The sequence below is a fragment of the Gossypium hirsutum genome, chromosome D06 (genome assembly GCF_007990345.1).
Source record: "Gossypium hirsutum isolate 1008001.06 chromosome D06, Gossypium_hirsutum_v2.1, whole genome shotgun sequence".
NCBI classification, from domain to species: Eukaryota; Viridiplantae; Streptophyta; class Magnoliopsida; order Malvales; family Malvaceae; genus Gossypium; species Gossypium hirsutum.
The window spans coordinates 14,820,707-14,845,815 of NC_053442.1; the positions used below are offsets into that span (position 1 = coordinate 14,820,707).

Consider the following 25,109-nt stretch of genomic DNA (forward strand, 5'->3'; position numbering starts at 1 on the left):
GAAACCAACTCAGAAATGGTCTAAATCGTACTTTATAACTTTTTTCTAGATGTGATATGCTTCTGAACAATATGTGTAAGAGTTTCAACAACTTACTTTTAGATGTGAGAGACAAGCCAATTCTTACAATGCTAGAAGTAATAGATCCAAAGTTAATGTGAAGAGTTTATGCACAAAGAGATGCAGTGAGGAGATTTAATGGCCAAATTTGTCCTAAGATACAAAAAAAGCTTCACAAGTTGACAATTGAGTCTTTTAATTGCATACCAAATTGGTAGGAGGACATTAACTTAATTGGTGGTCAATATGAATAAGCAAGCATGCTCTTGTAGGAGATGGCATCTAAGTGGACTACTGTATTCACATGCAATTTCTTTCATCTTTAAAAAAAGAGAATATTTAGATTATGTGGATGATTGTTACAATGTTGCAATATTTTTGAAAATTTATGCTTATATGATTGATCCAATTGTTGGTGAAGATCAATGGGGCTCTGTCCAACATGGAGATGCAATTATTCCACTTGACCTTTCTAAGCCTAAAAGAGGGAGACACCAAACTGCACAAAGAAAGAATATTGTTGAAATACTTGTAGAGAAGGAAAAGAAAAGCAATTTGTCCAAGTTATCTAGAAAATGGTTCAAAATTACTTGTAGTATATGTGGACAACAAGGACACAACAAGCATTTTCATAGTAATGAAAAGTATTTACAGGTATATAATTTTAATTATTTTGAAACTAAATTGTGACATCATTTAATTATTGTATAAATTGAGTACTTATGACCACCGTTTTTATTGTAGGAAAGGACATAAGTTGATTCATTTGAAGTGTTTACCAATTCATGAAAAGATCTTGTTGAAGACGTTTGACCAAGCAATATGCATGCTCCATATTTTCTTGTATGTTTAGAACTTCAGTATTACTATTTTGTTTATTAAAATTGATTCAAACTTTTAGTTGATGCGTTCAATAAGTAGTGAATTTTAGGTTAACAAATATGTTTTGTTTAAATTGCTTGTTTTATAAAATCTTTAATTTTTCTAAACTTGTTTTTAGCTTTTACTTTAGACTTTAAAGGAAGGTTTCAGAGACAAGAATAAAAAAAATGTAGATCATCTAGGGAAAATGTTGTGCGGAAGCGTGTAAAAGAGTAAAATTATTGTACTAAAAAATCACACTAAGTTCAATTCCCAGGAAAGAGAGGTGGATCACAAGGATCGCTTAAGTACCAGGTCTTTCCTAGCCAGAATATCCCTCAATCGTAATTTAATAGCACAATAAATCACTACAATCACACACACAATTCATGCAGAATAATACAATAAAGAACACAAGAATTTAACGAGGTTCAGCAAATTTTGCCTACGTCCTCGGGCACTACCAAATATATTTCACTCCAAAATACAAGTGAGAATTTACAAAGAGAGAGAGAGAAAACAATGCCTTAAGTAGAGAATGGCAAGTTTGAGATACAGAATGAGAGATGGTTATGCCTATTTATAGTTGAGGTTCAGGGATCAACTTGCAAAGTCACTTTACAATTTAGGGACCATATATTGCAAATATCTCAGATTTTATTATGCCAATATCTCGATACCCATATATTTGACTTTCCAATATTTGATACCCATATCTTTGACTTTCCAATATTTGATACCCATATCTTTGACTTTCCATTATTTGATACACATATCTTTGATTTTCCATAAATATGGATAATTCCCAATAATCTCCACCTTGAAGATTTGATTCGAGTAATCTTATCTTCACACAATTCTCTCTGCCTTTGTCAACAACACTTGATAGTGCCTTCTTCAACTGTTAAACATGCAGAATATTGATCAAGTTCAAACAATGTTTGAACTTGATTGTTGTTACCACCTTGGTCATCATATCTGCGGGATTATCTGCAGTCTTAATCTTCTGAAGGTGAATTTTCCCCTCATCAATAATTTCCCGCACAAAGTGGAAACGTACATCGATATGCTTTGTACGTGCATGATAGACTTGATTCTTTGCTAAATGAATAGCACTTTGACTATCACAATACACATTAATATGCTCCTGGACCAATCCCAAGGTTTTAACCATACCTTGTAACCAAATAGCTTCCTTTACAGCCTCTGTTACAGCCATGTATTCAGCTTCTGTGGTTGACAACGCAACTGTAGACTGCAGTGTAGGCTTCCAACTTATTGGTCCTCCAGCAAGAGTAAACACATAACCAGTGGTTGATCTTCGTTTGTCCAAATCACCGGCATAATCAGAATCAACGTACCCAACAACACCTTTACCAAGTGTAGTATCCTGCTTGAACAGTAATCCAATATCCATGGTCTTATGAATATACTGTAGAATCCATTTCACAACTTGCCAATGTCCTTTTCCAGGATTATGCATATACCTGCTCACTATACTAACTGCCTGTGAACTGTCGGGTCTTGTACACACCATTGCATATATCAAGCTACCTACTGCATTAGAATACGGAACTTGCAACATGTATTCTCGTTCCGTATTCGTCGAAGGAGATAGTTGTGCAGAAAGCTTGAAATGAGAAGCCAACGGGGTACTTACAGGTTTTGTCTGCTCGTTCATGCCAAACTGCTGTAGTACCTTTTTCAAATACTGCTTCTGAGACAAGCTAACTCTATCATGAGCTCTATCTCTCCATATTTCCATGCCGAGAATCTTTTTAGCTTCTCCTAGATCTTTCATCTCAAACTCGAGATTAAGTTGAGTCTTCAATCTTTCAATCTCAACTTTGCTCTTAGATGCTATTAGCATATCATCAACATATAAGAGCAAGTATATGAAAGTTCCTTCTTGTAGCTTCTGAAAATACACGCAATGATCAAATTTACTTCTTGTGTACCTTTGCCCTTTTATGAACTGATCAAATCGCTTGTACCACTGCCTCGGAGATTGCTTCAATCCATAAAGCGACTTTGTCAGTTTGCAAACCCAATTTTCTTTTCCAGCAACCTTGAATCCATTTGGCTGAGTCATATAGATTTCCTCTTCCAAATCACTGTGTAAAAACGCGGTCTTCACATCAAGCTGAACTAGTTCAAGATCATATTGCGCAACCAAGGCTAGCAAAATCCGAATAGACGAATGCTTTACAACTGGAGAAAACACTTCATTGTAGTCTATTCCTTCTTTTTGAGCGTAACCCTTTGCTACTAATCTAGCCTTGTATCGAATTTCATTTTTATCAGGAAATCCTTCCTTCTTTGCATATACCCATTTGCATCCGATTGCCTTCTTTCCCTTGGGTAGTGTCACTAACTCCCAGGTCTTATTTTTATGAAGAGACTGCATTTCTTCATTCATTGCTTGCTTCCACTTTACACCATCAGGGTTACTTATTACTTCTGTGTAAGTAGAAGGAACATCATCATCTGTAATTGGAAGTGCATAGGCCACTATATCATCAAAGCGAGCAGGCTTACGAATCTCTCTTCTTGGCCTTCTATATGCAATTGAATCTTGTTGCTGTAGAGATTCTTGGGTAGGAACCTCTTCATCATTTGTCCCTTCAATATTAGCTAGATCATCGTTAACCTTTTCAAGCTCCACCTGCTGCAAAGTACTACTGGTTTTGTCATCCTTTTGTGAATCCTTGTACTTCAACATGGTTGATTCATCAAAAGTCACATCTCTACTGAAAACAATCTTCCTTGTATCAGGACACCAGAGACGATATCCTTTTACTCCATCAGTTATACCCAAGAATAATGCTTTCTTTGCTCTTGGGTCTAACTTAGATTCTTTTACATGATAATATGCAGTGGAACCAAATACATGCAAAGAATCATAATCAGTAGCAGATTTACCAGTCCACATCTCCATAAGAGTTTTTCCATTTATTGCAGCTGATGGCAAACGGTTAATTAGATGGCACGCATATGTAACTGCCTCAGCCCAAAATTTTTTGCCCAATCCAGCATTGGACAACATACATCGAACTTTCTCCAGTATAGTTCGATTCATTCGTTCTGCCACCCCATTTTGCTGTGGTGTATCCCGAACAGTGAAGTGTCACACAATGCCCTCATCTTGGCATACTTGTAGAAATGGATCGTTTTTGTACTCAGTACCATTATCTGATCGAAGTCGTTTGACCTTTCGACCAGTCTGAGTCTCCACCATCTTCTTCCATTTCAGAAATGCATCCAAAACTTCACTTTTTCTTTTCATTAGATACACCCATACTTTTCTTGAATAATCATCAACAAAAGTAACAAAATAGTGCATACCTCCCAAAGAAGCTACTTTGGTAGGTCCCCACACATCACTGTGAACGTAGTCCAGAATTCCTTTCGTATTGTGAATTGCTGGACCAAATTTTACCCTCTTCTGCTTGCCCAGAACACAATGTTCACAGAATTCCATTTTGCAAGAATTTGCACCTTTCAATAAGCCTTGCTTCACCAATGTCTTCAAAGCTTTTTCACCAGCATGTCCCAATCGCATATGCCATAATCTGGTAGCCTCTGAATCTACATCTTTTGTAGAAACTGTTGATGTTGATCCAATAATTGTACTTCCATTTAAAAAATACAAGTTATTTCTTCTTGTGCCTTTCATCACCGTCAGTTGCCCAGCTACTACTTTTAGTAATCCATCTCTCAAAGTGATTGTGAGCCCTTTAGATTCTAGGGCACCTAATGAGATGAGATTTTTCTTCAGGCTAGGTACGTAGCGAACATCTGTCAAGACTTGGATTGAGCCGTCGTGATTCTTCAATTGGACTGTACCCACTCCCATTGTCTTACAAGCACTATCATTTCCCATAAGAACAATTCCACCTTCTAGCTCTTTAAGACTAGAAAACCAGTCCTTATTAGGACACATATGGTAAGTACATCCTGAATCCAAAATCCACTCATCCGTTTGACATGCCATTGCCATGCCAACCAAGCTAAAGTCTGACTCCTCATCATGCTTCGCTACACATGCATCAGAAATAGCTTTACCCTTTTGTAACTTAGGACAATTCTTTTTCCAATGCCCTTTCTCACGACAAAAAGCACATTCATCTTTGGCAGGTCTCCCTTTGGACTTACTCCTTCTACCAGATTTGTTGCTGCGCGAACGACTTCTTACTGTTAAGACTTCTGTAGTTGTATCTCTGTGATCTTTTTTATCTTTCTTTCGAGTCTCAGATCTATACAACGCACTACAGACTGCATCAAATGTGATTGTATCCTTCCCATGAAGCAATGTGGTGGTAAGATGATCATATTCATCAGGAAGGGAATTCAACAACAGTAATGCCTTGTCTTCATCTTCAAATTTCTCATCCAAATTTAGCAAGTCTGCTAAAATTTTATTGAATGAGTTCACATGGTCATTCATCGACATACCGGGTGCATACATGAATCGATAAAGTTTCTTTTTCATAGAAAGCCTATTTTCAATACTTTTTGTTAGAAACTTTTCTTCCAGTGTATCCCATAACTTCTTCGCTGATGTCTCCCTCATGACAGAGTACTTCTACTCTTTGGCCAAACATAGGCGAATTGTTCCACATGCCTGTCTATTGATCTTGGCCCACTCCTTGTCATCCATCTTGTCAGGTTTTTCTTCAAGGGCTATATCCAGCTCTTGCTGACATAAGACATCCAGGATCTCACATTGCCACATACCAAAATTATTAGTACCATCAAATTTCTCTACTTCAAATTTCGCATTGGTCACAGTAGTCTTTGACGATGAATTTTCCATTTTTTTCTCCTCAATCCCAACTACAGTACGTGAACAGTGCCGTGAACGATCGTATTCCCCAAGTACGAATCTAGCTCTGATACCAATTGTTGTGCGGAAGCGTGTAAAAGAGTAAAATTATTGTACTAAAAAATCACACTAAGTTCAATTCCCAGGAAAGAGAGGTGGATCACAAGGATCGCTTAAGTACCAGGTCTTTCCTAGCCAGAATATCCCTCAATCGTAATTTAATAGCACAATAAATCACTACAATCACACACACAATTCATGTAGAATAATACAATAAAAAACACAAGAATTTAACGAGGTTCAGCAAATTTTGCCTACGTCCTCGGGTACTACCAAATATATTTCACTCCAAAATACAAGTGAGAATTTACAAAGAGAGAGAGAGAAAACAATGCCTTAAGTAGAGGATGACAAGTTTGAGATACAGAATGAGAGATGGTTATGCCTATTTATAGTTGAGGTTCAGGGATCAACTTGCAAAGTCACTTTACAATTTAGGGACCATATATTGCAAATATCTCAGATTTTATTATGCCAATATCTCGATACCCATATATTTGACTTTCCAATATTTGATACCCGTATCTTTGACTTTCCAATATTTGATACCCATATCTTTGACTTTCCATTATTTGATACACATATCTTTGATTTTCCATAAATATGGATAATTCCCAATAGAAAATATTGCACCAATGGTCGGTTAGTTACTTCATTCAAACAATAAAAATTTCCATGATTCATGGTGCAATAATGGTAGGTGTAGAACAAGGGAAAAAAAAAGGAAAAGTAAATACCTCTTAGACAATAACGTCGCCCTACCATTGATGGCATTGGCGGAGAAGCTTCTAAAAGTTCAACTAATTTGACAACATATGACTTTTAATCGAGAGGACCAAATCCAGGCCTATTATTGATGGCATTGTTGATATTATGAAACCAAAAGTAACATAGATCCAAACAAGCTAGCATGAGTAGTTTGTTAATAACATCACTAGTAGGCAAAGAACAACACAAGATACCAATGAAGCATATTTTGTTAACATCGCCCAAGAGAATTTGATAAGTAACATTTTATTACTCAAAGCATAATTGAATCTTTACATCAAAAGAAAATTATGCTAATAGTTTGTTAGTAACATCACCAGTATGGTATTAAACTAAATCATCACTTATATTTACATGATGTAAAACCAAAACGAGGTAAAAGCAACAATGCCGCTTATGATTCAAAGTCTATCCAACCTGTTTTCATTCTTCATCTTCTCCTCTTTTAATTCGTTTTGCACTTTTGAGTACAATTGACATGACTCAAGAACTTCGCCAACATAATTCAGAAGATCAATCTGAAACAAGTTGTTGTGAAACCAACTATTAGGCGATCTATTTGCATTAGGAACACCCCAAAGGAATTTTGAACATTGTTTTGTTTGTACCTTACATCCATAATAGAAACAAAATCTAGGGGGTGAAATGCTTTCAAGTCCATTGTTGTCACCATAATATTCAACTTCAGTCCAGTCTTGGAGATGCTCGAGATAGCCATTGTAATGATTCTCCTTTACTAATGTTAAAATGTTAATTTATATTTCTATAGACATTTTTATTTCCAATGAAATCAACCTTAAACAATAAGAAATGAGCCAATTTTAAACAACAAGGATATTAAAAAAAAGGAGAGACGTTTACTATTTAGTTCTTTCATTGCCGCACTTTGAGGATAAAATAATATACACATGTTTCATCTACAAGCAAACTCTTTTGAATTGTACATCAAATAATCATTAAACCACCAATTCCTCTCACTTTGGGTGTTGATTTCAATATTTGTAAATTTGGGCTTCAATCTTTTACAATAGGTGAAAAACGTGAGGAGCCTGTCAACATATCATCCATCACGTCATTTCCTTTTCTTGAAGAAATTTAAAAAGAATATAATTGCTCAAAAATGAAGTAATGAATAGTCTAATATAATATAAAAATTAGGCCCAAATTAAGGGAAACCATCAAACCAACTCGTAAGAAAACTATGAAGTAAGATACTACTTAAAGTTTGAAATTACAGCTCATCCTCTTACTTAGAAAATCAGTAGTAATTAGATTTAATAGAGCCATATAAACTAGAATTTGTGCTGACAAAGAGTCCAAGATGCCTTCCCTAAGCAAAATTGTCACGCTTTAAGGGTTGTAGGATGAAATAATGAGAGTTCCAATGGCTCAAGCAATACATCTAGCATAAACTCCATTTTTGAAAAAAAGAAAAATAAAAATAAAAGAAATCAACCGACAAATCTATCAATATCGTATTAGGTCAGAAATAGAAAGATTATTTTTTTCTAAGTAGTTTATCAAAATCCAAAAATTGAGAAAAATCCTAAATTTTTTTACTTTATTACTTAAAATGAGAATAAGATATTTGCCAAAAAAATGCCAATAAGGTTAAATGTAAAAGTGTATGTGTTGATTCGACTTTTCCGTTAAGTAATTTTGACAATATTAGTAAAACTGATTCAAATTATCAATAATAAAACTTAATGACGTAATTTGATTAAATTAAATGTCTATGGTTTAGATTAAAATAGAAGCTAAGTTTGGTGATTTAAAATGTAAATTACTCTCCTCCAAAACTTCACACTTCAATCCCTAACGGTACGAGCAAATACTACGAGCTAACCTCGAGTTATTGGAAGAAAGCAAGGAACAAGTTGAAATAAAGCTGACTGCTAGAGCACATGTTAGAAACAAGTAGATTTTGTTAAGGGGATCGATTCTTTCGGGAGAAGTTTTTGAAGTACCATTCGATCCTCTCAATGGAATGTATTGTTTTCAAGTTGAGGTTTCATCCCTCGCTTCTATTAAGAGTTTTGCACGATTCACGAAGAGAGAGTGCCTCATTTAATGAACAAGATAGGTATATTACAAGTCTTCAATTTTGAGTCTTACAGGTCGAGGTACTCCCCGTGAACTATACATAGTTAGCAGTGAAGATGGGAGCTTCCTACCTTCGTTCAAACAAAGAAAAACTTCATTTTTCATACAATGTCTTTACACTGGACAATGTCGTTAATCCTTTGACCCACAAACAATTTTTTCCGTCTTTTTTTTAAATATTTATTTACTTATTTTAACTTCTACCACCCCTTTTTATTTTACTTTTTTCCTGTCTTTCTTTAATTAGTTATCAAATAAAAGCACATTTGGAGACAATTGTTTTGCGTAGAAATTTCTTTTGTCAAGATATTGATACGTCTCAGGTATTTCTCTTCTAAGTTGCTACCTTAATTGAATTCAACTTTCTATACATTCTTGTCAATAGATCAGGGTCATTGGAATTTTATATTGGATCAGAATTCAACAAACAGTAAACATAGATTGTATTTCTTTTTGTGTTATTATTTCGATGAAATTGTTGCTTTCGTTTTCAGTTTGTTTTAGAAAAATATTTTCTTAGTCATTGGTTTTATCTAAATGTGCATCAAGACCATCAATTTTGCTTTCAGTAATTGTTTTCAATTAAAAGATATGGAAATTGGATAGATAATTAGGTTATAGTAGTTTAATTGTTGATTTTAGATTAAATTACAATTCATGGAGATTGTTTAAATGCGGTGCTCCAATTAAAATGGTTATTGTGAGTTAGGGTCTGTTTGTTTGTATGTAAAATATTTTTCATGAAACATTTTCATTATTTTATGGTGTTTGTTTGGTGTAAAATGAATTACCAAAGGAAATCATTCTCCAAAAATAAAAAAGCGTAAAATCAAGGCTTTTTAAAAGAAAATATCTTACCAAAATTTTTTTTGTAAGACATTTTCTAAATTGATAAGGCTCTATTCAGTGTCTTCACTGTCGAAGAACAAAAAGGAAAATCTTTTAGAGCAATGAAGGGGAAGTTGTCTTCATTATCGAAGAAAACAATCCCTTATATTCTAATTTTATATTTTTTACGATTAAGTCCATGAAATCCAGATTTTTACTAGTTTACAATTTAATTCCTCAAAAACAATTTTTTTTATTTTTCACTTTAGTCCTAAACCTCGTTTTGTACAGTTTTGTAAAACAATCCCTTTTCTAAAATTTCTAGATTTTATAATTTAGTCCTTACAACTAAAATTGTAAAAATTTCCAAAAATTAGTCCTTGATTTTTGAACAGTTAAACTTTCATATACTATTTTTCAAAATTGTAAATTCTCAAATAATGTAAATTAGTCCTAAAACTCAAGATTTTATAATAGGATCTATTGCCTTCTTTGTACCTTTGTCTTAATACACTTACAGCATGTTTGGCTGAAGGTACAAGCTTATTCTGCTTCCCACTTAAACAGAGGTTTGGTTGAAGGGAATACCCTATTAGGGGTGTATTCCAATAGGGTATTCCCTTCCGACCTTAAGCAGAAAAATTTGAGGATTTCTATTCCCTCCCGTCTTCACCGTTTACCCATTCCGTCCCAAATCAACTCTATTTTACCCTCACAAATTCTCACCTCCAAAACACTCAACGGCAACCATTTCTTGCTTCCTCCGACTCCGGCATTCCTCCCCTTCATCCAAGGTCAGGTGAACATTTTTTGGCTATCGCCATCTTCATCTTCATCTTCCTTCTAGTTGAACCTCCTTATTTACAGTAAGTGCCTTTGATTCTTTAATCGACGGCATTTCTAGTTGAACTCTCAAAAGCCCTCGCTCTTATAAACCCTTTGGCTATCGCAGTCTCCCAAATCACTCTACTCCGATTTGCTCTTCTTTCGCCAAACAAACACGAGATTTGTAGATTTATTTCTCGTCTATCTGCCTCCAAATCAATGGTGAGCCCCTTGCTCTTTCTCTTCTTTTTTTGTTGTTCTCGATTTCTTAACTATAATATAGGGTTATTTTGTAAGAATAGAATTAGGAAGGGACCGTGCATATGTTTGTATGTGGTATAACCTTTGTTGTTTGAGCCTTTCACTTAGAATAGTGTTGTTTATCCTCATTTATACTAATTAAATCATGTAATTTTGCAATCACTATGTACTAGTCTTCTAAAATCAAAGATTTTGCAATCACTATGTTTGAGTCTAAAATTTTACTTTTTATTAAGGGATAATGATAGATTTTGCAATCATTATCGACCTGGGCAACTAAATACAAGAAGGTATGGTGAGCAATATGCTAGTAAAAGAGAAGATGCAGACTGTGCTTTGCTTCCTGAGCAGACACCTTTCTACAAAGATCTGGTATCTTTCATTTGAATTTTGTATTATCTTATCCTAGTCATGTGGATTAGGAAATGTAGCATTGACAAATGCTACAGGCTGCTGTGGCTGTTCAAGCAGGTGTATGCGTGGACATTTTTGCTGTTACAAATGAGTATACAGATTTGGCATCTCTTAAATTTCTTAGCATAGAAAGTGGTGGCTCTTTGTTCTTATATGCAAATACAGATGATTCAACACTTCCTCAGGACATGTTAGAACTATAAGTTCCTCTAATTTATTATTTTTTAAAGATGATAAAATATATGTTTATATGGATACTTCATATCTACTTGAGTTAATTATATGGATATTCCATTTGAGTGCTGTTATTGATCTTACTTTGCAGGTACCAAATGCTAAGTCGGCCATATGCTTTTACTTGCGTACTAAGATTGAGGACATCTATTGAATTCAAGCCTGACCATTCTGTAAGTTTTTCTCTTTCTACTTTCAAATTTTCTTACTGGGGAAATATCATCTAATAATTTTTGATTTCTCACTTCTTTCATTCCCACCTTTTGCAGTATGGTCACTTCTTCCCAGATCCACAATATGAAAATGTTCAGCACATCATTTGTTGTGATTTTTGTGCAACATATGCTTATGATTTTGATTTCGCTAATAATGTTGGATTTTACAGATATTAGTTACTCATTACAATTTCGTTCTTTGGCTGCCACAGTCAATATTACTAGTATTTTTTATTGTTGAATCTGATGGACATACATTCTGGACTATTTTGCTCTAGAATGCAGGGACTTCATCTGGCATAGAATCTTATAGCTTAGTATTCTACTTTCTTTGAGTTCTCTTGATTCAATAAAATATATTCATTATGCTCAGATTTGTAATATGTAAATTTTTAGATTATACAATGTTATTATGATTATATATTTTTTCTCATTGTATTAGTTTCTTGCCTGCACCAGATGGCCCACCTAAATGCTTGAAACATGCTCCCTTTAAGTGTTTTGTGGTTATGCTACCTTTTTTTGTTGATATAGCAATTTGTGAAGTATTACTGTTATATTATTTAGATATTTTAATCTCCTTTTTCTTTTGCAGACATTCTGCTGAACTACCTATAGTGCAGATTGCATTTCAGTACACTGTTGTTGTGCCCCCTGAGGAACTCTCGAGTTTAGGATTGGTGTCTTCTAGTATGACTTAACAAAAAGTCCGTGTTACATGGATCATTGTACATATTCCCTTGTTCATTACCAAATTCCAGTACTCCCCAAACCAAATGGTTGGAGTTGGTATTAGAGTTTAATTTGTAAAATATAGATAGATGTAGGCATTGAGAAACCATTTTTTGGTTAGAACATCAAATACATATGTAACTTTTTGTTAATATATGAATATTATATTTAGATGTGAAATATAATTATCAAGTTATTTATTACTTCTAGTATTTTATTTTTTATTGTAGAATAATTAAATTATTTGTTTCACTAATGATATTTTAGCACATTAAATATATATTACAGTTTGAAAATAATAAAGTAGATTATATATTATTTTTATAGTATTATATATTATGATTTTAGTAAATTCATATAATAATTATATTAAGAATTTTATTAAATTATATACTTTTTTATTAAATTATATTTAATAATAATTATGTTAAAATATGGTTAAATTATTTATTATTTTTATTAAATTATTTTTAATAATAATCTTATTAAAATTTAATAACAATAACAATAATCATCTACTTAAAAAAAATTCTGCTAAGGGTATTCTAGTCATTTTAATTTTTTTCTTATGCTATTACAATATCATTCCATTCAATCAAATACAAGAATACTATTACACTTCTATTCCATTCTATTCAACCAAACAATTAATTACTGATTACAGCTTTATTCCATTGCAGCTCTATTCAATTACATTTCTATTTCATTATAGCTCTATTCCATTACCTTAGACACAAGATGAAAGTAGGGTCCTACATGTTAAGCTGTAGGGAGTTGTCTCTGTTAGAATTGTGTGACCCAAATTCTAAGAGATTGCTTGCAAGTCAAGTTAAATAAAAATATATTTTCTTTCTAGAAGATTTAGTATTTATTAGTATAATATATTTAGCATTTATTAGTATAGTTTATTTGACTTACTAATTTAGCCTATAAATAGGCTCCTTTACAATCTTAGAATTAAGAGACACCCATTAGATTAGAACTCATAACACATTCAGAGAATTTTGTGTTTACGTTTGAAGGTTCTTTGTTTTTCGGGTTTTCGGGGTTTAGTTTTTATCTCCATCTTTTGTACTCTTCATTCTTTTGCCATTATAGTAAAATTATCTTTACCCGTGGTTTTTTATTCTCTTTTGAGGGGTTTTTCCACGTTAAATTTGTGTGTTCATCTTCTCAATTTCTTCTACTATTTTTACTTGTTCGTTGCTTATTCGGGACGATCCTAACAAGTGGTATCAGAGCTAGTTTAACTTTCATAAATCAGCCCGGTCAGAGATGGCAGCAACAAGGTTTGAAATTGAGAAGTTCGATGGTGAGACAAATTTCAATCTGTGGCAAGTTCGGATGATGGCAATTCTAGTTCAAAATGGCTTGAAAAAGGTTGTTACAGGGAAAAAGCCTGAGAATCTAAATCAAACAGAATGGGAAGAGCTTGATGAAAAGGCCTTGTCTGCAATCCAGTTGTGCCTCGCGAATACAGTATTGCAGGAGGTATTGATGGAGAAGACCTCATTCGCCTTGTGGAAAAGGTTAGAAACTCTTTATGCGACTAAGCCTCTGGCTAACCGTTTAGTGTTGAAACAACGTCTATTTACGTTTCGCATGAACGAAGGTGAGCTTCTTAAAGATCACATCAGTCAATTCATTACTCTTTTAAATGATTTAAAGAACGTTGAGGTTCATATTGACGATGAAGATCAAGCTATGCTATTATTGTGCTCTTTACCCTCTTCATACAAGTCTTTCAGGGAGACCCTGATTTATGGCAGAGACAAACTCTCGTTCGAAGATGTGAAGGGTCATTTGTTGAGTAGAGACAAACTCGACAATGAGTTTGATTTGAATAGAAAAGCAGATAGACAAGCTTCCGTTTTGGTAGCATCAAAGAAACGAGACAAAAGGTGTCGCTATTGCAAAAAGTTAGGTCACGTCAAAGCAGATTGTTATAAACTGCGAAATAAAAGAGCTGCTGAGAGTAACGAGAAAGATGTAGCTGGTGCTAATTTGGTCGATGAAGGCGGTGATGATTTCTTATTAGTGTCAACGAGCGATAACTCCAAGCTTACGTCTGAGTGGATCCTAGATTCAGGATGTTCTTTCCACATGTGTCCCAATAGAGAATGGTTCTCCACATACAGTTCAGTTGAAGGTGGAGTTGTGCACATGGGAAACGATTCATCTAGTAAAATAATCGGTATTGGTACTGTTAAAATTAGGATACACGATGGGACGATTAGGACACTCTCAGATGTCAGGTATGTACCTGATTTACGAAAGAATCTCATCTCCTTGAGTATTTTAGACTTGAAAGGATGCAGAATCAACATCGAGTCGAGCGACATTAAAGTATCTCGTGGAGCTCTCGTTTTGTTAAAAGGTAAAAGAACCGGCAGTCTTTATATTCTGGAAGGTTCTACAGTGACCGGTGAAATCGGATGTTCCTCGTCCGTTACGGAGTCAAAGTCAACTCATTTGAAGCGGAGGCAACTTGGTCATAGGAGGGAAAAAGGTATGACCGTTTCGTTGAAGAGAGGTTCTCTTTTGGATGCAGGTTTTGAAAAGTTAGGGCACTGTATTCGTGAAAATCAGACCCGGGTTAGTTTTGATTTGGCAGTGCACAAGTCGAAGGCTAGAAGTCTTCCAGCTTCTAAGCATAGATTCGACTCAGTTAATTCCCTGCATAGTTCAAGATAGGCCCGTGGCGGGTTTTGACAAAGATGGCATTGAAAGAATTCGTGTCAAGGTGGAGATTGTTAGAATTGTGTGACCCAAATTCTAAGAGATTGCTTGCAAGTCAAGTTAAACAAAAATATATTTTCTTTCTAGAAGATTTAGTATTTATTAGTATAATATATTTAGCATTTATTAGTATAGTTTATTTGACTTACTAATTTAGCCTATAAATAGGCTTCTTTACAATCTTAGAATTAAGAGACACCCATTAGATTAGAACTCATAACACATTCAGAGAATTTTGTGTTTACGTTTGAGGGTTCTTTGTTTTTCGGGTTTTCGGGGTTTAGTTTTTATCTCCATCTTTTGTACTCTTCATTCTTTTGCCATTATAGTAAAATTATCTTTGCCCGTGGTTTTTTATCCTCTTTTGAGGGGTTTTTCCACGTTAAATTTGTGTGTTCATCTTCTCAATTTCTTCTACTATTTTTACTTGTTCGTTGCTTATTCGGGACGATCCTAACAGTCTCTCATTGCCATTATTTTTATGGCTGCAACTATTATTATGTGGACATGTGACAGAAGTCCAGTATTTACTTCCTCACTACCACCCAATAATCAAATTCTTACAACTCTCTTTAGGTCTCTCCCAATCTTCTATGAAATAGATATATTTGACAAAACATTTATGGGGAAGAGTACTTCTACTTACATGCTCACGATAGCTTTCCTTCCTCATAATATCTGGTGCAGATATTAAAAGAGTGCCATTAGAACCCAAAAGACATGTCAGAGAAGATATTTCTATGTTGACACAGAGGAAAGTTATACATAACGAAGATGAAGATCATTTGGATAAGACACTTTCTATTGATACTGCCAAAAGTTCTTCAGACTTTGAAACTATCCAAATTCAGAAAAAAGGTAATCTACTTTATCAAATTTGTTAATATTGCAGTGGGTATTATTTTATAGTAACTGTTATGCTCAATCATTTTTGTTGAGCATCACCAATATTCTCCTCGATTCATGGTCATAATTTTTTAGCTGCAAGCTGAAATCTGAGGCTTAGAATGACTAATGTCAACACTTACATGTTTAGATGAAGCATTTTCATTGGCATGGGAGATCGATTGCGTTCCTGCTTCTTATCTGTCTTGTTGTGAAGTCATCAATGATTATTAGAGCATATGAATTGTTCATGTTTTCCGCTTCATATTCCTGTATGAGTTCACTTTATGGAAATGGTAAAGATAAAATTCTGCTGGTTTTTAAAGCTAAGGTTATAAATCTTAGCCAAGAGTTATTCGTTTTGTTTTCAGTACTTTTTTTCCCAACCTCACACATAGGTTTGGTATGCTATTTACATGGCTGTAATATCATCCACTATTGAAACAATTTCTATTTTCCTTTATATTCCTTGTCTATGTTATCCAGATTCAGGGTGAGTACTGGACAATGGTAATTTTTTTGTAAGTTTTTCGTATATTTAATCATACCCCCATACCCATGTCTGAATGTGTGTTGGACGCAAGTTCTCTAGGGAAAATGATTAGTACAGGGTAATATAGTTCATAGTCAATAGTAGTCGAAAAGTTGCCTGTGGTTATTATTCTTATGCTCCCTCTCTTTCTTTGAACATTTAGATGTTAGATCCGTTAGGTCCATATTGTGATAATATTACTATTTACAGACTTTCATATTATTTGATCCTTGCTCCAGTTTGTAATTATGCTAAAGGAAAATGGGTTGTAGATGATAGACGGCCTTTGTATTCTGGGTTTGGTTGTAAACAATCGCTAGCACCAATGTGGGCTTGTAGTTTGATGCAGCGTCAAGATTTTGCATTTGAAAAGCTAAGATGGCAACCAAAAGGCTGTGAAATGGAAGAATTTGAAGGGCCAAAGTTCTTAAAACGGTATTTATATCATTGTCTATGAATATTTTCCATTTTTTTCTGTTTGAACATGGTTATAAGTTATAACTCTTCACTTGGTGCTTCCAACTCAACCTATCAAAAGAAGTGAAGGACTGATATTTGCCTGTTCTGAAGTTCTAAGACTTAGGTTTCATGGATTGGGCCTTTTGGCGTTCCCCTTATAGATACATTCTCTTCTCTTTCCAGAAGTTGTTTTACTTGGTCAGAGTTTATATGACCTTTGATTGGTTGCTCTAATTACTTGTTTAAACATAACCAATAATGGTTAGACCATTTACGAATTCTTCTGATGCAATTACAGGATGCAAGACAAAACTTTAGCTTTTGTTGGAGATTCATTAGGTAGGCAGCAATTCCAGTCTCTAATGTGCATGATCACAGCTGGTAAGGATAGGTCAGATGTCCTAGATGTGGGCAATGAATATGGACTTGTCCTACCTCCAGGCAGTACACGTCCTAATGGTTGGGCATATCGATTTCTCAGCACCAATATTACTGTCCTGTACTATTGGTCTTCAGGCCTCTGTGAATTGGAACCTCTTGATGTCAAGGACCCGCAAACAGAATATGCAATGCATCTTGATCGACCTCCATCATTTTTGCGCCAGTTTCTGCACAAAATTGATGTCTTGGTTCTGAACACGGGGCATCATTGGAATCGAGGGAAACTCAGGGCTAACAGGTGGGTTATGTATGTTGGGGGTGCACCCAACACCAACAAGAAGATAGCAAATATGGGGAGAGCCAAGAATTTCACAATCCATAACACTGTTAAATGGCTAGACTCTCAGGTCCCAAAGCATCCTCATCTGAAGGCCTTTTATCGGAGCATCTCCCCTAGGCACTTCGTAAATGGAGATTGGAACACAGGAGGGAGTTGTAACAATACCAAACCTATGTCTATAGGTAAAGAAGTATTACAAGAAGGGTCTAGTGATCATGCTGCTGTCAGTGCTGTAAGATGGACAGGGGTTAAACTTCTGGACATAACTGCTTTGTCTCAGGTGAGAGACGAGGGTCACATATCTCGGATCTGTATTACATCATCGCCAGGAGTCCAAGACTGCTTGCATTGGTGTTTGCCTGGTGTTCCGGACACATGGAATGAAATCCTTTTTGCACAAATTTAGTCATAAATAACTGTTAACGAATGAAGAATTTTTGCAGCATGACCTGAGACATGAAAGTGTTGCCTATTCCTATCTTCAAATGGGCATTACTTTTGACGGCGTCCTTCAATCACATCTCCCATAAAAAGGCTTCCTCGGCTCATTTTTGTGATATAGAACCCCTAATTTTGGTGGTTCATGTATTTATAGATTTAGTTTCTAGAATTTTTGTATTGGAGTAAAATTTAGCCTGACATTAGGTACTGTACAGTCTCTGAGGAAGACAAAAAGCTTACATGGGATAGAAAAAATAAGACTAAAAAAAGGTGATATAGAGTTGGGTATTGGAGAGATGACCGCAGCAATTACACCCGTGTATTAGTTGCCATCAAGCAGAGTTTGTCGTGTCTGTAAGGCGCAGAGGTGGTGTTCTTAGATATTTGACTGGCGGTAGATGCTTAATGGTAGCCCAAATATTGAGAGAGAATTGAAGCATTCCTTTTTCTTTCATATTCTGTTGGAGGATTAATTGTATGAAATCTCCTTTCTTTTAATTATAATTAGTTTAGTAGACTTTTTACCCATCGAGTCGTTGGTAGTTGCTTATAACCAAAATAACAACTGATATACAAACCATAGTTTGATTTTTGTTTAATTTCAATACTGATATACAAACCATAGTTTGATTTTTGTTTAATTTCAATGAAATTGATTCGGTTTTATTCGTTTATAACTTAAACAATTATTAAAAATATTTTAAAACAATGAATTCAATAAATATGATTCAAGTACATTTCATATTCTTACAAAATAATATAAATTAATTATGATATTTTTCCAAAATCACTTGCTTGCATTTTTTTATTATTATAATGTAACTAATATTTATTGATATCGGAATAGATTGATTGGTTGAATCAAAAATCAATCCATCTCGATATATAATATATGATTCGATAAAGAGGATGAATACAAAGTTCAGGCCAAAAATCACAATAAAGAAAAGATATAGCAGTCGAAGCTTTCTATAAATTTTTAATAATGTTTATTATTATTTAAATCTTGAATGAGTCAGTGTTAATAATGTCACAATTACTTTTGAAGTCTGAAAAAAATAAGGGACTAAATTCTTAAAATTTGAAAAAGTATAGGGAGTTATAACGTATTTTACCGTATTAGAAACAACCCGTAAAAAATCTAAACCAATACGAATAAGGTGGTCACGCCAATTCCAAGAACCCGATCATCCGAGTATGATCCCAGATCCCTACAAAATTATTTTCTCCGTTCCGTACTGTCTAAATAATAATCTCTTTCGTTTTCTCACGTAAATAAGAAGGAAAAAAAAAGTAAATATATATATCAAGAGAGATTTTTGTTTAAACTTGACGTCGGCAATGGCGGAAGATTTTGCAAGGGCGGTGGAGGACGGGCTAAAGCTAGGGAAACGGATATACATGGGGAAAGACAGAGCGGTACAGCCTCCGAAGCCGCTACCACTAATGGAGCGGTCAATGCATTTTTACTTGCCATCGGCTCCGATGGTGTATGCGGTTATATCCGACCCGAGGATTGTCGACAACCCGGATATTCCAAGTTACCAGCCTCACGTGCATGGAAGGCTTGATCCACCCGCATTGATTCCTCTACAGATGAACGGGGTCAATCTCGACGTTGATTGTTATGGCGATTCAGCTTTTGTTCAAGTTTCTGGGATGTGGAGGGTTCATTGCGTTATGCGTAGCCGTTCCTGTGATTGTCGCATTGCTGTCCCCATGGGTGACGAGGTGAGTTCTTTTCAAAGCTTTTTAGCATTGTTTTAGCGTTTATCTTAGCTTAAAATCATCCCTTTTCACCCAAGAAGTTCTGTTTGCTATTTGATTCTAAATGTACACTGTTGTTGTTTCTTTTTCTTTTTTTAATAATTTGATAATTGGAAAACTACAAAGCTGTAAACTTCAACTAAGAATTAAGGGAAACAAGAACAACTTTAAAAACAAACTACAAAGCTGTAAAAGGGTTGTTCTGCAGCCATTTTGAAGGGAAAGAAATGATTTTGATGTTGCTTTTCTATCATGTTGGCCTCTTGATGTGTGTTCTTTCAACACGAGAAACATATATATTTTTAATAATTTAATGGTTGTCAAGCAATAATAAATTATTTGGCTAACAGGGTTCAATTCTAGGTGTTGAGATTGATCTTCCTACAAAATCATATTCTACAGAACTGATTGGAGTAGAAGAAAGTAAAGGTATTCAGAATATAGCCAGACCAGAAGATGGACAGTTTTTGAAGCCTCATATATTTACATTAACAATACCAAAGGTACACCAATGTCTCAAAGTTGTAATGAATTTACTCAATTTTCTTTTAAATCTATTGTTTTTAATGGATGTTTGTTTTATATCTCCAGATCGATGGGGGTACTTATATTTCAATGAAGCTTCACTGGTCTCAGAAATTGTCATATAATGACGGTAAGTTCACTTTGACTGTGCCCTTCAATTTTCCTGAATTTGTTACTCCTGCTATAAGGCAAATCCCAAAGAAAGAGAGGATACAATTGAATGTGAACTCTGGTATTGCAAGTGGAATCGTGTACCAGGCAGTGAGTCATCCTTTTCAGGTGCATATTTGATTTAGGACCATTAAACTTGTGTTTTGATTTTTCTTTCTTTTGACTTACTGATGATATTACTTCGTTCCTTGTTTTCATTCTTCTCATTGTTCATTTCACCCCTTCAAATTTTCAGGAATCAAAACGAAATGGAGGGCATATTGGTCTCTTATATGAAGCAAATGTTATGACATGGTCCCATACTGACTTGAGTTTCTCGTATGGTGTAAGATTTTGAAAACTTGTTGCTATATTATCTTTTCTTTAGAACTACAAAATGACAGTTTCATGAAACATGTATTTACCTAAGATCTTAATTAAAACAGGGTTTTGTCGATACTTTTATTAGAAATACCTCAAATTGTTATGATCAAGATACTTATGATCACATCTTGTCTACATCCTTTATAGGTGTCTTCCGGTAACATATTTGGAGGTGCCCTTTTGCAGTCTCCATCTTTATATGATATTGATCAAAGGGACATGTTCTGTATTTGTCTTTTCCCAGGAAGTCAGCAAGGGAAGAAGGTTGGTCTAGCATTTGTTTCTTGCCTTGGTTTCTAATTTGGTTCTTCTTTTTGGTATCTATCTTCAACCTATTGGATTTATAGGTGTTCAGAAAGGAGGTCATATTTGTTGTTGATATAAGTAGCAGCATGCGAGGGAGGTCGCTTGAGAGTACCAAGAATGCAATAAACACAGCCCTTTTTAAGCTCAGTCCTGAAGATTCATTTAACATTATAGCTTTTAGTGATGAGACTTTCCTATATTGCACGTCCATGGTGTTGGCTTCCGAGGAATCAATTGAAAAGGCCTCTGAATGGATGTCCAAGGAACATAGTGAGGGGAACGGTACAAATATGCTTATTCCACTTCAGAAGGTGTTGACACATTTCCTTTGTTTTTTATTGCACTTCCCACGTTTTCTGTATTTATTCAAGAGAATAGAAAATGATTTCATTTTTGTTTTGGTTCCTAAGAAGATAGTTTAAGATATTATTCTTTCTCATGATTATTACCTTTTGCTTATTTTTGTCAGGCAGTTGAGATGCTATCAAGCACACCTGGTTCAATTCCTATGGTTTTTCTTGTTACAGATGGGACTGTTGAAGATGAGAGAAAAATTTGTGAGTGGATGGATAAGCGTATGAAAAATGGAGGGTCATTATGCCCACGCATACATACTTTGGGCATAGGTAAATAATTTCAGTTGTTTGGGTCTCCAATATTTTCAGCTATTAGCATAGTATTAATTTGCCTTTAAATTCGCTGAATTTATTTCTCATCATTGGTGAGAATGTCAGCCGTCTGCTTAGTAACTTGGGATCGTATACATCTCAATTGCTGAATCAGATTTATATAATTTCTTTACACAATAAATTCTAGTTAACTTGTTTGGAAAATTGCAGGTAAATTCTGCAATCACCATTTCCTGCGCATCCTGGCTATGCTTAGCCGGGGGGAATATGGTGCTGCTTGTGATCTAGGTTTGTATGTACTTGGACTTCATATTTGAACTTCAAGCTAAAGAGTTGTGTTCTTCAAGGAAATTATTGTGCATAGATTGCTAGAGATTATTTTGAACTATCTTTCCTTTAGGGAATTCTTTTATAGATAATTTCCATGATCTATATAGATGAACGTTCTTTCTATTTTCTTTTTTATTTAAATAAGTTATTTGATTTCCCCTTAATGTTGGAAACATACTTGCTGCACCTAGGAAAAGTGTAGAAAAAGGTTTAGAAAAGCTGTTTCCAAGTGCCAATCCCTAACCTAGAATTTGGATTTCGTATGAGGGTCTAAGGTTAAATTGGAACCTTGAATGGTTGTGCTTTGGGTTGAGTCAAGTCCCCCCTTCTTTTACGAAAGCTTGAGTCAAGTCTTAGTTATGCGTAAATATGCTGTAAGTGGTTCAGTGATGTTGCTTACGAGAGCATAGTAGTCAGCTTTTTTCTTGCTCTCTTAACTTACGTAGTTCTCTAACTTCCACAGAAACAGTGTTTCAGAAGCTTTAAACTCTGTTCTTCGTAGTATTATGACTTATGAGTGTCTCCTTGTCTACCTGTTGTTGCTTAAAATCATGGTTGTCCGCTTCAGTTTCTTCTTGCTTAGACAGTCTCCTTACAAGTTCTTTAACCTATTTCAATCGCCCAAATTGTATCTTGAATATGATGTTGAACTTAAGCTACTTGTACAATATCTGAAAGCTTGTGTCATATATCATTAAACTTACTAATATTTTCTTCCTTTTTTTCTTTTGTCAGATACAATTGACTCTCAGATGCAAAAACTATTCAGTAAAGGTTTATCTACTGTTCTTGCAAATATAACCATTGATGCATTCGATGATCATGAGCAAATAGAGGTATGTGTGTCACAATGCCTTTATAAGTTTCTTTCATCTATGACATTTTATTTTCCTCATATCTACCATTCTCAATCTATGTTGCTCGGATCTGGGCCTATCCAAAATGGGTATGCGTCCAATATAAGTACGATAAAAAAAAATTTTACTAAGGTTTTTCATTTATTTGGAGAGTCCTTAAGGGTCACGTCCCTATCCCCATGTCCAATAAGTTGCCTGAATATCACAACAAACACCTTACAATGATGTATATTATGATTATTATGTTGCTCCATCACTCTCTGTCATGCTTAACTTGTATGTTGTTTATGTATTCACGGTTTCTGTACGTTGTTAGCGATCATCATTTTCCATTATTGCAATTTAGATTCTATCCATATTTGCAACAACCAACATGACGCGTGTTTCTTCTATAATGTCCTGGATAGGTGTACTCTTCATGTATTCCAGACCTTTCATCTGAAAGTCCATTGACAATATGCGGGAGGTGCCAAGGCAGTTTTCCTGACACTCTTAAAGCTAAAGGCATCTTAGGAGATTTGAGTCATGTTATTATTGACTTGAAGATAGAAAAGGCTATGAACATATCTCTTGACAAAGTAAGGCGCCTACTACTCAGCTTGTTCCTTTTAATTATGTTTTGCTGTACTATAATCTAGGGAATGCTCTTTAGTCTTTTCGTTTTCTTTAGGGGGCAGGGGTTGATGTATCTTGTCAGTTCCATGCTAATTTTGTGTAATTTTTATCAAGTAGAAATTCTACCTGTTGTTAAAATGAGACCTATTCCATTGCATTCAATATTTGAACTTCCAACTGGCCCTTGTTTATATTTGAATTGCCATGTCCACAAATTTTACCTTTCTTTGTGAGGGTAAGATTTTTTTAGTTGATTACATTGTGTATTACAGACCTCCTAACGTTCTATCTCGTTCCAACAAGTTGTTCTTATCTCTGGGGTTTGTATCTTTTTTCTTTCTGGTTATGTTTGACATTCTCATTGCAATTTTTACACTAACTGCTACTTTTCATAATTATTGTGCAACTTTAAACGTTATTGCCTGTATGCTTCCGTTGATTTGCTCCTGCAGTATTTTATATACTTAAATTTTCCTCTTATAGATTTCAGCAAGGCAGCAGATTGATCTACTCACAGCGCAGGCATGGTTTTCAGAAAATAAACAACTTGAGGAGAAGGTTTGTTTCTCAATATTCTTGACATTTCCATTGGATCAAAACAACCACTTTAATTTAAATGCTAGCATTGCAATAGTTGGGCTAACCAGTCCTTTCAAGCAGAATAGCCTTTTGCCCCACACATTAATCTGACTATAGATTTCCCAAATCCTAAGCTTGCTCGGTGGCCACCCTAGGTAGACCCTTTTTCCTCCTATAGTAATAAATGTTGCTGATGCTTTTGGTTTGTGCATGGCAGGTTGCAAAGTTGAGCTTAAGGACTTGCAACATCTCCGAATATACCCGTATGATTTTACTTGAAAAAGGTAAAATTGAAAGAGATACAGATACTACCGAAGCTCGAAAGGTATGCTTTTGTATGTAGTAATAGGATACCACCGCATCATATCTTTCTTCACTCTTATGAAGAAGCTTGGGGTTCTCCGAGTACAGGTACCAAAGAAAGGAGACGCATGCAAACTTTTGGATTCGGCAGAGCCCAAAAAGATATTGCTTCAAATCCTTACAGTAGGCTTTGGTGATCTGCTTGCAACTGCCGAAAACATTTGTCCTGGATCTGAAGAAGAAATTTTGCCTGAAGTTGCCGAAATGTTAAACAAGGCAACTTCAAATTGCTGCGGTCGGCTGTGTAGACATTGCTGTTGCCTGTGCTGCATCCGATGTTGTTCAAAGATGAGTAATCAATGTTCCATTTTATTAACACAACTGTGCGGTGCTGTAGCATGCGTTGGCTGCAGTCAACTTTGCGCACTCTGCTGCCCACAAGAAGGGTAATAAACCCATTCCCACAGTTTGATCAACCTGCCATTATATTAACACTGCCATGGGCTGTTCTGGGGCTGCCTTCAATGTTAGAAAAATCGTTGTATATTGGTGTTTATAACGACTGTTATGCCTTGTATATTGGTGTTTATAACCGACTGTTCTGCCTTGTATATTGGTGTTTGTAACGTGTAAATTGATATTAATTATTATGTTACTTTAGTTTGAATCACCCGATATACACATTCACAGAGTCTTTAGCA

At 35.0% G+C, this 25,109-nt stretch overlaps 3 protein-coding genes across 4 annotated transcripts; all 3 read left to right on the forward strand.

The window, feature by feature from the left end:
* The first annotated feature begins 456 nt into the window (after positions 1-456).
* On the forward strand, positions 457-12,389 carry LOC107899946 (uncharacterized). The gene is made up of 7 exons (XM_041095554.1): positions 457-638; positions 9,983-10,304; positions 10,458-10,552; positions 10,828-10,963; positions 11,041-11,195; positions 11,331-11,412; positions 11,509-12,389. Exons 1-7 carry the CDS (start codon positions 457-459, stop codon positions 11,629-11,631), a joined length of 1,095 nt encoding a protein of 364 aa, XP_040951488.1. The 3' UTR covers positions 11,632-12,389.
* Positions 12,390-15,444: 3,055 nt separating this feature from the next.
* On the forward strand, positions 15,445-18,486 carry LOC107901052 (protein trichome birefringence-like 16). Its single transcript, XM_041095796.1, has 2 exons — positions 15,445-16,777; positions 17,100-18,486. The coding sequence occupies exons 1-2, from the start codon at positions 16,506-16,508 to the stop codon at positions 17,926-17,928; spliced, it is 1,101 nt and encodes a 366-aa protein (XP_040951730.1). The 5' UTR covers positions 15,445-16,505; the 3' UTR covers positions 17,929-18,486.
* Positions 18,487-19,133: 647 nt separating this feature from the next.
* Positions 19,134-25,067, forward strand: LOC107901050 (uncharacterized). Of its 2 annotated transcripts, XM_016826889.2 has the most exons (13): positions 19,134-19,694; positions 20,081-20,233; positions 20,322-20,534; positions 20,662-20,751; positions 20,937-21,053; positions 21,137-21,406; positions 21,565-21,721; positions 21,935-22,012; positions 22,790-22,890; positions 23,319-23,489; positions 24,010-24,084; positions 24,323-24,430; positions 24,517-25,067. In XM_016826889.2, exons 1-13 carry the CDS (start codon positions 19,305-19,307, stop codon positions 24,856-24,858), a joined length of 2,265 nt encoding a protein of 754 aa, XP_016682378.2. In that variant the 5' UTR covers positions 19,134-19,304; the 3' UTR covers positions 24,859-25,067. The 2 variants fall into 2 exon arrangements, with proteins under 2 accessions (XP_016682378.2, XP_016682379.2); XM_016826890.2 differs by lacking the exon at positions 21,935-22,012.
* The last annotated feature ends 42 nt before the right edge of the window (positions 25,068-25,109 follow it).